The sequence below is a fragment of the Myiozetetes cayanensis genome, unplaced genomic scaffold (assembly GCF_022539395.1).
Source record: "Myiozetetes cayanensis isolate MyiCay16 unplaced genomic scaffold, myiCay2020 scf1, whole genome shotgun sequence".
Lineage (NCBI taxonomy): Eukaryota > Metazoa > Chordata > Aves > Passeriformes > Tyrannidae > Myiozetetes > Myiozetetes cayanensis.
This window is the reverse complement of record NW_026086604.1, coordinates 4,236,613-4,250,352: the sequence shown is the minus strand read 5'-3', so window position 1 is coordinate 4,250,352 and position 13,740 is coordinate 4,236,613. Positions and strand designations below refer to the sequence as shown.

Genomic DNA, 13,740 nt, shown 5'->3' with positions numbered 1-13,740 from the left:
TATTGTGCTCCAAGCACTTCCCAATCATTGCTGAAAATGCAAAGACAGGATAAATTTTAAATTATTCCCTTTTCGGGATACACCTAAACTTTGTACGAAATCCAAGATAAAAAGTGAATATGTAAATATCCAGACATTACTTCTGCATGTGGAAATCTGTAGGAAAAGAAGTGTTGAGTTCCAGCATTATCTGCAGGCTCTGTGATGGCACACCAGCAGGGAATGCAGGTCTAAAGAGGAAGAAGAGAGTTGAGTTGCTCTCCTGTTCTTCAGTATGTAACACAAACCTGAGGTCTCATTCTCTTCAGGCCTCTACCTTGTTGTCCAGCTTGTTGTAGTTCCCTTGACCTCCTAATTACTCTATCTTAATCTTTTTTTTAGAGAGTGAGCAAGATCAGGTCTTGTGGGCAGTGAATGGTTCAAGGTTGTTGCTTAAACCAGATTCACATTCCATGTAAAACAAAATTGGGTGTTTCAAATGTTTCTACTAAAAAGTTATCCACAGAAAGCAGGCTAATCCTTTATCTCAAATGGAAATGGAAAAGTAAAAGAAGAACCCAAACAAATTACAAATGCAACTCAAAACAATTACGCCCACCCACACACCTTTTTTAAAAATTAATATTGAATATACTTCTACAAAGATATGGCACAGCTCACGTACTGGAGCTGTGCTTTGCACACAAAGCACTGGTTAAAGCTCTGTGGCTCAGGTTTAGAGTGTTTCAGATTAGCTATAAAAATGGTCCTTTTCAGACATAAAAGAATTCATGCACAAATCACTCATAACTTTCCCCTCTCATTGTGACATCATTATCCAACCTGGGACATAACTTCTGCAGACGGAATATTTTGAGTCAGCTGCTGGAGGGTATGTGTCTCTAGCTGTTTGGATTCCTCTTGTTTATCTCACATGTTTGGAAAGGTATTAAATTATATATATATATATTTGCATCTTTGAAGCAGTGCCATCATTTTACAGATAAGAAAGAGTTTGTGCTGCTCTCTGTGTTCCCTGTTTTAATCTCTAGACTGCAAGATTTTTCAGAGCAGTCCCTGTCAGTGATATCGGTGGGAAATTAAACCAACCAGGATTCGTTGGCTAGAATAGCAAATTAGGCAAATCCTTCTGAAAGGTCCACATTTACACTTGAATGCACAGAAAATTCTCTCTTTTTTTTTTTTATTTATGGTCACATCTCATACATAATGTTAAGCTACAGAGGTACTGGCCAGAGAGTAATGTCCTGGAGATCAGTTAATAGCACAGAATGCTTTACTGAACACCAAATTCTGTTCCTGGTTTGTCAAAATTCAAACCTGGCTTCTATTTCCCTGTCAATTTATGAAACTCATGGTGAAAATATAATCACGATTTTAGTCTTACAAAATATAAACAAACTACACCACTTCGACAACTTCATTTCAATTAATAAATCACTGCACCACTCCAGAAGGAAAATATTAATTCAGTTTTTTACATAATACAGTGGATTTTTTTTTCCTGTTAGTGTCTGAATGAAGTTCTAGGAAAAAGAATAAGAAAGTTGTTCTCACACTGGAGTCTTCTCCTTACTCTTATTTTTTACCCTGAAAAACCCTTCAGGAGCATTATGTAGAATCCTGAATTAAGATTCATCTTTGATTCTCTACTGGGAAAGACAAGAGCACCATTTTCTTTCTATGTTGACTATGTCACTTTTCCTACCTTTCATTATTACTTGCCTAATTTGCACACATATATGAAGGCACAAACTGCAATCACAGACTTTTTGTGCCAGGTCTTTTACAAACACAATGGAAATGTCTCTCTCTGCAAAGTTCCTGCAACCTCTTTTATAGTAAATGGACAGAAATAGGCGTGATTCAACTCATCTTAAAATAGATATGTTAAATTACTCCCTAAAATTACCTGTTTCTTTCCTCTGGCTATAAAGGGAGACTGGTTGATTAGCTTAGGTGGAGACATTCACAGCATAGATATCAGCAGTTAGATAAGATTATTTTTACCCTTAGTCACAGATTTCCAAGGCTTCTTCCATCTCCCAGCCATAACTCAGTTTAGAGATGATTTATTACCTACCCTTCGAATATAGTCTAACACAAGACAACTATTTCCTCCTAGTATAGAAATCTTGGTGGAATAAGGTTTGTTAGAAAGCTTATATATAAATCATGCAAGATACCTTCCCCAGGGAAGAACCATTATTATCTGTAGCTGGTAAGAATATATATATATGTTCTAATTAATGAGTATTGACTTCTTTCTTAGTAGCTGTCATCTAAACTACCATCTATAGATCTCAGGATATTTAAATCTTAATTTGTTAAGATTTTTACATCCCATGGTCACTAGGACATCCTGACCACCTATACTCTCAAGAAACCATCACTCCCTGCACCATGTCTGTAATGATTTGGCAAGCAGAACACTGGGCCATGATTCACAATCCACAATTATTTATTTTTTTTTAAGTCTTAAATATACTTGTGCTCCCCATACAAAAACGTAGTTTCACCTTCCTGAAATTGTAGTTGTTTAGTTCCTACTAGACCCCAAAGTCTTCCATCTCAGATGACTGATGAGACTTCACATTTATCACTCTGGTTGTGTAACAAAACCTTTTTTGCAGAATTACCTGCTAAATGTGAAAGTAAACATGAAGAGACTGAGTTGAATGAGAATGTAATCAGGTTAAATGATCTTAGAGGGGAAACCCTCTAACACATGGCTACAGGCATGCTGCAAGCTCCTTCATATATTCCCTCACTCACTTCTGCATTTTAGATCCATAGAAGATTGTCCCTTGATCAGTGGGTCACAGCCTACAACAAAGAAGCCTGTGCCCTTTCTCTTGGGAGTTTAACTATATAAAAAATGTGGAAAGCAGCTTTTAGGGAAAAAGAAAGCAGATGACACCAAGTTGGGTGAGAGTGCTGATGTGCTGGAGGGTAGGAAAGCTCCACCAAGGGATCTGTTCAGGCTGGATCAATAGGCCAAGGCAATTGTATGAGGTGGGGAAGGGGGGTTGGTCTCTTCTCCCAGGTAACAAATTATAGCACAAGCAGAAATGGCTTCAGGCTGGGCCAGGGGAGGTTCAGATTGGATATCAGGAAAAATTTCTCCATGGAAAGGGTTGACAAACATTGAAACAGGCTCCTGAGGGAAGTGCTTGAGTCATCACCCCTGGGAATATTTAAAAGATGTAGATGTAGCACTGAGGGACATGGGTTAGTGGTGGACTTGGGTTAATGGTTGGAATTGATGACCTCAGGGGTATTTTTCAAACCAAATGATTCTATAGTTCTGTGAAAACACTCAGCTGTGAAATCTATGTATTTCTTAGCTAACATTAATCCAGCACAGGAACACCTTCTGCAGAATTTTCTAGTATTTCTGTAGACCTGTCCAGTATGTCCTCCTACCTCAGGGGAATATTGTCATTAGGCCTGTCAGGTAACCCTGATACTGCTCCGAGTTCACTCTGAATTCAAGATGCAGGACAAGCTTTCAGTTTTATTTGTTATATCTGTAGAAGGACAGTACACCTGTTCTTCCATCTTAGCACTAAATCTGCTGCACCATCATTTCAGGTACTTGGAGCTCCCAGGAATTTATAGCTCCATGAACTGCTAAAACAAACTCTGGTTTTGGTTCTGATGACGGACTTGAAGGAGCTTTGTTGGTAAAACAGAGTTGTTTCCTGCATAGAATTCTCGATATGTTTTGTGGTTTTTTTTTCCTCTAGTGATATATATAAATTTTTTATATGCTAGTTTGTAACAGCTGATTGTCAAGATTTTCATAATTTATTGCAAGTGATCCATTTTTTAATGCAACTTTGCTTTTTGGCACTCAGCGAACAGGGGATATTAGAACTTATTGCAGACTTTAAGCTGTGATATGTTATTTAGTTTGCCAGTTTTGACATCCCAGTTCCAGAAGCACTTTTCTACTGAAATTTCAGTGTTCCAGACTAAAGAAAAAAAAAAAAAAAAGACTAAACCAACACTAATAACCAGTGACTTCTGAAATTTTAGACTCTGAAGTCAACAAAGCAGGGTTGAACATGACACATTTATCTGCATGTACTGAGTTGCAAATCCACTTTTTAGAAGGTTTGAAAACTCAGTTGCTGAAGGTTGAAAATACACATTCTTTAGCAGAGCAATACTCACACAGACCCTCCAGGGCTAAAATAAGCCTACTTGGAAAGTGCAAAGACAACATTTTTCAGGCATGTACTCATTCAATGCCTCATGATTTTCCTATTTAAGTGTTTGAAGAGACTTGTTTTAGTTTTGAAATATTGTGTAGCATATTTATATTTAGAATAAATGGAGATGTTATATTTAGGATAAATAATTTCTAAAGGAGACACCATAATTTTAAAATTGCTTGATCAAAAAGTTCAGAGTGTTTTCTACCTCAGTGTGACTTTTGATTAAAGCTGAACATTTCTGAGATGAATCCTTTATCTTAACCTTGCCTTTTGACATTTTGAATCAGCCTCATGGAAAGAATTACATAAAACTACCTCTCTACCCATACATAGATTCCATGATGATAAAAAGTAAGTTGTTCTATTAATTTCCTTGTACTAAAGATCCTAACATAAATGCAGCCTCTTATCTCTGATTTGTTCTATAAACCAAGGTTCATTTCTCAGACATGCTGAAATGTGAGATGATGGAATAACTGACCTGCTTGAGATCAGCAGAAAGTTTTCCTCCCTAAATGCTTAATGCTTTGCTGAAACAAACAGGATCTATGTTTTTTTGTTGTGTTTATTTCTGCTTCTAAACTCATTCCCAGTTAACTAAGAGACTTTTTAGTTAGAGAATTCACATCTGAAAAGAATTTTATTCTTCAAAAACTTATGAGATTGTTAATTTGTTGTGTCATATAGTTGTGTAGCTAACACTCTATATATTTATTCCAAATATTAATTCAGGTGATGAAATTCCCTTAGTAAAGTGTAGGACATTAAAATAGGACACCACATAGTTTTTCCTCAGTGCAGAGCTGGGTACAACTGTTGCTTGGGTACAATTTACCTACTGAATTGGTGTTAATTACTCATCAGTGTTTAGAGCAGTGGTGGATTTCAAAGGACTGTCAAGACTGAACCTTACATTATACTGAAAGCAACAAGAATCATTGCATGGGGAAATCAAAGGCACAAAAGTGAACCTGGAAGAAAAGAGAGCTCTGTGAAGGTCCAATTCACTACAGTGGTAGGTCTGAAACATCTGTATGGGCAATTTCACCCCAGAGCTGTTGATTCTCTCCATGTGAACAACTGGATTCTGTCCCTGACCCCTGACAGACCTTCGGGTGGTCACTGATGACAAAGTTTTGTATCTCAGACTCACTGTCCAGGGGAAGAGATTTGTGGCATGGGTTGGTTCTTCCAGACCCTTCCTAGTTTGGCTTTCTCCACTAACCAGGTCTCAATTTTAAGCTTGTGATGCTGTTTAACATCTCCAAGACTGTGGCCTGCATGATCTGTCCCAGCTACTGGAGGAGGGAAATGAGGGCATCCAGCTTAGTTTAGGGTCTGCAGTGGAAAATCTCTTAGTTCCTAATCCATCTTTTCAGCTTCCATCCTTTGAGGTTCTTATGAACCTCCTTGACTGGAAGATGATTGAGTCTTGCACAAAGAAGTAGCACATCAGAGATATCTTCAGTTTATTCCTTTTTGTCATTTCTCTGTTTCTCTCTTATTTCCTCTTGGAATATCATGGAATTAGTTCTGTTTGGATTGTGAACTAACAATTCTTAAAATGTCTGACCATATGGTTTGAAACAGAATGGTTTGAGTTGGAAGGGACCTTAAAGGTAATCTAGTTCTAGTCCCTCTGCAATGGGCAGGGACAACTACACTAGATCAGGTTGGTCAGGGCTCCATCCAGTCTGGCTTGAATGTTTCCAGGGATGGTGTCATCTCTTATGATCTCACAGCTGAATTTTTGTAAGACAACTCATCCCGAAAATACCTTCTCTCACAGTGAATATAATTTTTATTTGTCAGGTATGCTTTATTATATATATTAAATACACATTTATTTTCAGATTAATTTTACTAAGCTTTGAAAATAAACCCATGTGTTTGCTAAAGCATAAATTTCCCCCACCTTTTCTCATGCTTCAAAAGCAGTAACCTTGTCTTCAGTTAATGGAGGCAGAAATTACCTTCCAAAAAGTTATTGGAACTAATGACTGCAATTTCATACTGTTCCACAAGTCATGGTGCTGTTTCTTCTTGCTCTAATGAGCAACTAACTGCAACTGCTTGTTTTGACTGCATTAAGAAGCCATTTACAAGAAAAGGTTTCTCTTTAATAATTGAAACAGAATTCCTTCACTGGGAACTTCTATGAGATAGTCAAACACTAATGAAGACATTAAGATAACTACTTGTTTATTGAAATCAGGCACAAACAGTTAATTATGGAGCATATCAGAAGTGTAAATAACCCTTCAAATTATGTCTTAGGTGCAAGGTAGCCACAGATCAACATTCAATTTATAGGAAAAGGTATTCAGTGTTTGTAACCATGAACGTGTGTGTTGGGGTAGCTTTGCAATACATAAAAGGATGTAGAAGTTTTAAGGTTGTTTAAATGAACATGCTTTCAAAATGGCTTTGTAACTCTGTGTAAACTCCCCCTTTTCTTCTTCCCAAGGTTCCCCAGTGTTACCTATACCTTTGGAATGTTCTAAGAGATAACTGAGAGCTTACCTGTTGGTTGTTAACCCCTTATTGCCACTGGTTGTTTGTAAGACCTCCTGAACCCTCACTGGTCACTTTGTAATCCCCCCAGGAGGAGTTTAAGTCGCTATCCAGATCAATAAATGCTCTCTCTGCCTTGCTCCCTGCTGCTGAGACCACATGGGGAGGGGGAAGGGGAGGGAGCACCTCCCCCTCCAAGACTAGGGGTAAAAGGAAAATCCTCTAGCCTGGGGTCCCTCTCCCTAACCACCCTCAGCATTCATCACTTGTGTACATCAGACACAGGCTACAGTCATGTTCTTCATTTTAGGGACGTGTTTTGGTAGTGGACTGGAATGTGTGAGGTTAATGGTTGGACACGATCTTAAAGGTCTTTTCCAACCTAAATGATTCTATGATTCCCTGATTTTCCTATCTACTTGTTGTTTTTTCTCTCTTTGCATACCACAATGGAAGTTGTGCTACTTTTTCTTTGTCACCTAATGTCAGATATTCAATTTTCTGAAAAAGCTTAAAACTGTAGGTACATGAAACACTTCTCCATCACCAATCAAAAGAGTTAATGTGTAATGGCAATCACAAATACTTTTTCTTAACTTCTCTGGAACAAATATTGTATCTTATCTCCCCTGCCTTGTATGAGATAAATGAAGAAAGAACCACATTCCTTGGCTGCCCTTGGCTGTCTCCACTTTTAGACAATTACAATTTAATTGACTAAAATTAGATGGAAGACTTCTACAATCTAATAAAGATTAGCATGGTAGGTGATAATTTTTCTTAAATACTTTGTATTACTTGTAATTACATTTTCAGGCCAAGTTTTCAAAAAATATTTGTCTATTTGAAGTTTTGAGAATTAGTTATATGGTACTACTGGATGGAGAGAAAAAAAAAATCAGAACTCAAATCAAAGTCCTGAATAACTTCTTTAGTTATATGCCATGTAAAATACTTTTTGTTCTTAATTTTCACCCACCAAAACAATTTCCTTGGCCTGTGAGGCCAAAGAGATAGGCAAGCAGCTATCCCTGGTTATAGAACATGAGAAGGAAGCATACTGGGTTGAAAACCAGAATTTATATTAAAAAAAAATCACAACTGCAACTTTCACTACCAAAGAATAATTCTCTCAAAACAGTAATGCATCCAAGTGGTGTGAAACTGATGCAAAACACTGCAGATTAAATGAAAATTTGTATTTTTACAGAGATTTGGCTTATTTGGCATCTCCAACAATTTAATTCACCCTCACATTCTTTTTCAGCAGCAGTGCTGTGAAGATTTATCCCATGCATATCATCTTCCTTATCTAGTCCTCATCTATACTGTTCTCCTGGTCTCCACCATTCTCCCCTCTTTCATATCAGAAAATCCAGCTGAAACAGCTAATCCCAATTGTTTCTGAGCAGTGCTTTTTCTCCCAGAGTTTTGACCAATGATCTTGTGTGTTTAGGATTAAATTTTAAATTAAAAATATTTTAAAGACATGTTTGCAAGATAAGCTCCTGCAGTCTTTCAGCTTGTGTCTATAGCTTGGAACCTGATGAATGACTGCATGTTCATTACTACTGTGAATCCCTGTGCCAGAATTTATATGGTAGCCTAAAAAATTATGGAAGACCTAAGCACAAGACAACTCAGCCAAGGAGCTAATTATACAAATGTGCTACTGTGAGATGGCATATTCACCTTTCCTGTATCTTCAGCTGCTTGTGCCTGAGTCACACAGATTCAGCCCACTGTTTGCTGCAGGTGGACACCATCACATGGAAACATTAACAAACCATGCTGCTGAAGAGCACCAGAGGCAAAAGCCTCATAAATCCACTCAGAAGGGCATTTCTAGAGTTTAACTTCAAGATACGTCTGTGCTAGCTCAGCCCTGGAGGACTGACACTGAGACCAATGAAGTTTGGGCTGTTATGGGTTGCACAAGAACAAGCAGAAAGTATAATTAGTTCTTCACAAGCCCAAAGCAGGCTGCATTAGTCATGGTATCTATTCAAAGACAGGAAGATAAATTTCATGGGTGTTCAAAACCTCCATGAGAGCAACTAAAGGCTGTGCATGACAAGCCTTGTTCCCTCTGTCTTTTTTATTGCCCAAAAAGGAGGGTCTGGAACATCAGTCCTACAAGGAGCAGCTGAAGGAGCTGGGGTTGTTTAGCCTGGAGAAAAGAAGACTCGGTGGAGACCTTATTGTTCTCTGCAACAACCTGAAAGGAGGTAGGGATTGGTCTGTTCTTCCAGGTAACTAGTGACAGGAAAAGAAGAAATGGCCTCAAGGTGCCACATAGATAGGATTCAGGCATATTCCTATTCATACACTGACTCAATACAAGCTAATGTGCAGCCTCAGTGACAGAAGTGTCCAGACCACAGGAGCTCCTGGGCTCCAGCACAGCTCTTTTTTGATTTGGCTGAGCCACACAGCCCATTCTCTTCCCCAAAATGTAGACAGGACACAGCCAAACTGTGGCCCATGTAGTAGCTCATCAAGGCTTCCTGTACAACCTGTCAGTGCTGTGCCATGGGCGGAGTCCTTGCTGTACACATTTGGTTGGTCACCACCAAGGGACACAGATTTCAGCTTCCCCTCTGCAGAATTATTGAAAACTACAAGAGTTTTTGCCTTTTTGCTGAAAACATCTAGTGGAAAGCAAACATTGCTAATGCTGCCAGTTCCCATGGTTTTATTATAAATTCTGTACTTTTAATAAAAATAAAAAGTCATGTGTGCTGGAAGATAAATACTGTGTCTTGTTTATTTTATATATTTGCATATTTTATATATTTTATTACTGTATATATCCACAGATTTTACTTTATTAATTTACATAATCGCTTTCAAAGTATATATTTTCAGTTCTCACAGATCCTACGAACCTGATAAGGGAAAGATTAAAAATAGTTCCCTTACACCAAACTCATGAATGTCGCTTATTTTATAGTCGTTCTTGTTGGCGAGGCAGGAGTTTATTCACAGTTTTATGACACACTTGTTTCCTTGTAATGCTACTTTGATAGGGGTGTCTTACTGAAACATGAACAGCAATTTAATTAGTCCTATACCAGCTATCCTCATACTGAGAGAGGTCAGTGGCATGAAAAAAAATACCCACTATAGCCTGTGTGCCTTTAAGTTCAGTCCCATTAAATGATGCTCTCTTGCAGACCTATGAAATCAATTAGGAAGTACTTGCAAAGATAGCCAAGGAGAAACTGTTTAAATCCTTAATAGCTTAAATACCCCCTGTCTTGATGTCAGCCCTATAAAGCTATTAGAGCCCAGTCTGGATTGCATTAGCACTATGAAAGCCAACTACTAATCCTGTAACTGCAGTGCCTGCCTCTCCTCTCCCCTGCCCCTGCATCTGCGTGAATTGTTCCTTGAAGAGGTGACAGAACCCTCAGTATTGGCCTGACACTGAGGATGTATGAGGGAGAAGAGAATAATATTATCTAAAAGAAGTAAATATAGGAAATAGTTGATTTTTTTCCTTAGATAGTACAGCCATCCCTGGCACAACAGGGAGTAGAGTTTGCCTTTTTTGTTGTTTGTTTTTGAGTGATTTTTGCCCCAAGAAAGTCAAATTCTATCTGTCCTCATACTGAGAATATTTCATTAGTTTAAGACTACTTATGCCAGAAACTACTGTAATTTGAGGACATTTCCAGAGAACTTCAGGAGGTTCTGGATATGCCAAGGGAAAATTACATTGGAATATAAAGAAAAATAATTTTCTTTCTTCCTTGATGATTTTTTACAACAAAACATTTTTCAAACCCAGACTACATATACAAATTATATATTCATTGATTTTGCAAAGAAATTTCTTTATTCAGATTTTGAGTTTGGGATTTTTTTTTTTTTCATGTGATTTACTTTCAGATTTTGGTATAACTCTTTCCATTTTACACAGATAAAACTTGTCTTATAATTTTTTATTTTATTTGAAGGAGACTTCCAAACTGAACAATACAATTTTCTACTTAAAAAAAAAAAAAAAAAGAAAGAACCTTAAATACATAAAGGAATATTAAACAGGAAAATTGTCAGTAAGGAGCCAGATATGAGAGATGCCCGCAGATAAGATGGTGTGAATTTCCATCTGCTTTTCTGACAGACACAAGCCCAACTCAACCCAAACCCATACCAGAACAGAGAGATGAACAACTACAGAACATTAGGGAAATCCAGGTTTGGATCCAAATCCAGGCTCACCTGCTCCCCCCACACACTCCTCCATCTAACCCATATACAGTGATGTCACATTCCTCTAGGATCTGCTCACCTGTCTGTCCTCCAATCGTAGCAAACAGCCTGTGGGGAATCCTGGATGGGATCTTCAGTCCAGCTCTTATCTGGTAATACCTGGGGAGGAAGAATGAAAAATTACATGCTGATAGAGAAGTGATCACTTGATCCAACTTAAAAGTCTGTGAATGTTGGGCATCCAGTCTCAAAAGCATTCAAGAAAAATGGGCATACTCAGGAATACTGGATCTTTTCTTCTGCTTTTAGCTTTAACTAAAGTGGTTTTAATCTGGCCTCTCCTATTTTACAGCAGGCAGTGTGGACACAATGTGTGACTAAAGTGGAAAGATTGTGAAAAGCTTCTGACCTCCTGTAGGGAAAAGAGACATTGAGAAACATCTCTGATAAAAAGCAGTGAGATCAGACAAGGAGGGACAGAAATTTAATACAAAACAAAAAACAAACAAACAAACAAAAGAAAAAGAGGAAATTTCTGTGGAAAGAACAAAAGTGCTAATCTCTCATCTAGGACTACTTAAATTATGCATAGTCATTATCATTCTGCTGTTCCATGTTGAGGCTACCCCATCAAGAAAATATAAGTATTAATCACGTGCCCAGAGAGGGTGTGGAGTCTTCCTAACTGGAAATATCCAAGAATTGGCTGCAATGACACTGCTTGAGCAGGGTGGCTGGACCAGATGAACCACTGTTGTTCCTTCCAACCATGCCCATTCTGTTATGCTCTAAATCATATCTAAGCCAACTGTATTCTGGTTGTTTGGTATCCCAAAGCAGATAGATGTGTTAGATGAAAAAAGAGAAGAAAAGAAAAAATCAGCAATTTCACTGGCTTAAATTACACATGGAATCATAGAATCTCTTGAGTTGGAAGGGACCCACAAGCATCATCGAGTCCAAGGGATATGGCCCTGCACAGGATAGGCCAAGAATCACATTATGTGCTGAGAGTGTTGTCCAAAGTCTTCTTGAATTCTGGCAGGCTTGGTGCTGTGAACACTTCCCTGGGGAGCCCGTTCCAGTGCCCAAAATATGAGCTCAGTCTAAACAGAGAAAAAAACTTATCCCAGCCTTCTCTCATCACCACTTCCATGGATGAAGGATAAGAGGCAGTGTACAGTATATTGTACACGGTACATTGTAACTCAGGTTACCTTCACCTGTTTGCAGATTTCCCACTGACCTGCTGGAATACCATGTTGGTGTCAATCTCCCTTTCTCTGCGTTTTCCCTCCTTTGGTTTCTTTGTTTATAAATCTGTCATATCTCATAAGTATTTGCAGATGTTTTTAGACTGATTTTGTTCAAACCTCTAAATACAAAAATAAAGGTTACATTTTGACTTGTAAAGGTCTATCAAGCAACTAAACATGTTACAATGCTTAGCAGAATTATTTCCTTGGAAGACTGTATGTGAAATGAACAGTTAAAACTGGCTAAGAGAAAGGCTGAGGGAATTGGGATTATTCAGCCTGGAAAAAAGAAGACTTGATGGTGACCTAATTGGGGTCTTTCAGTACCTGAAGGGAGCCTAGAAGAAAGATGGAGAGAGACTATCTACAAGAGCTTGTAAGGACAGGACAAGGGGAAATGGCTTCAAACTGAGAATAGCTTTAGATTAGATATTAGAAAGAAATTCTTTGCTGTGAAGATGGTAAGGCACTGGAACAGGTTGCCCAGAGAAGTTTTGGCTGCCTCATCCCTGGAAGCGTTCAAGACCAGGTTGGATGGGGCTCTGAGCAACCTGGTCTAGTGGAAGGTGTCTTCGTCCATGACAGGAGGGTTGGAATTAGGTGATCTTTAAGGTCCCTTCCTACCCAAACCATTCTATATCTCTATGGAAACACTGTGTTTTATGTCAACTCCTGTATGAACAACAGCTCATACAGGTTATGCTTACCAATAAAATCTTTGCTGAGGGTGTCATAGTGGATAAACTAGATCTGTCTCTGCTAAGTAAAAAGGGGAAGAAAGGAGAGGTAAAAAAACCAAAACAATAAAACACCATTCCAGAGGTAGCTGTGTCACAGTCCTTCACAGCTGAAAGTCCACATTACTCTCTCTGACAGGTCCTTGCCAACTTGGATATAATTCCAGCACAACCTTTGGCATTTTTAGGTATCTGTTTTAGTCAAGAACTTGCACATGAAAACTCTCCATTTACATTTCAGTTTCAGAAAAGAAAATAAAAGCAGCTCAGATCCTAAATACACACAGTATCTAGTTAAACGTAACATCAACCAAATCTAAGCTGCCTGATCTTTTTCATCCTTATACTGTCTTTTCAGTATGCAGGAGTTTTTAATTGGTGACATTGCTCCTGATTTCTTCTACAGCAAGTACAAGAATTACACTTTAAGATCCTTTGAATTTTCATTACAGTTATATGCAATAAAATTTTGTAACTGACAAAAGTACCCTATTTAGACCACTCATAAAGCCTACTAACTTGCAAATAACAGTAACAGGGATATTAAAGTGGAAATGCACATTAATGTAACAGGGCATTCCTCAGAATGCAGATATGAAAGTTTTACTGTGTGCCTATTCCAATAGACTTATTCCAAATAATAACATCCTATAACTGTCTGGCCACTTCTTTTAGATTTTTGCTACTTGGGACTGTGGTGGGTTATCCTTAGCTAACAGCCAAATTCCCAACCACATGCTCTCTCACTCCCCTTCATCAACAGAATAGCAGGAGAAAATAGGCTGAAAAATA

General features: G+C 38.2%; 1 protein-coding gene across 5 annotated transcripts in view; it reads right to left on the bottom strand.

Annotated features, from left to right (window-relative positions):
- The window catches only part of FAM135B (family with sequence similarity 135 member B), a 216,488-nt gene that overhangs the window by 103,241 nt on the left and 99,507 nt on the right, over nucleotides 1–13,740 (bottom strand). For all 5 annotated transcript variants that reach the window (XM_050324912.1, XM_050324903.1, XM_050324921.1 and 2 more), the window contains exon 3: nucleotides 11,035–11,114. In XM_050324912.1, coding sequence (XP_050180869.1) covers nucleotides 11,035–11,114 — 80 coding nt within the window. The remainder of the gene's footprint in view (nucleotides 1–11,034; nucleotides 11,115–13,740) is intronic.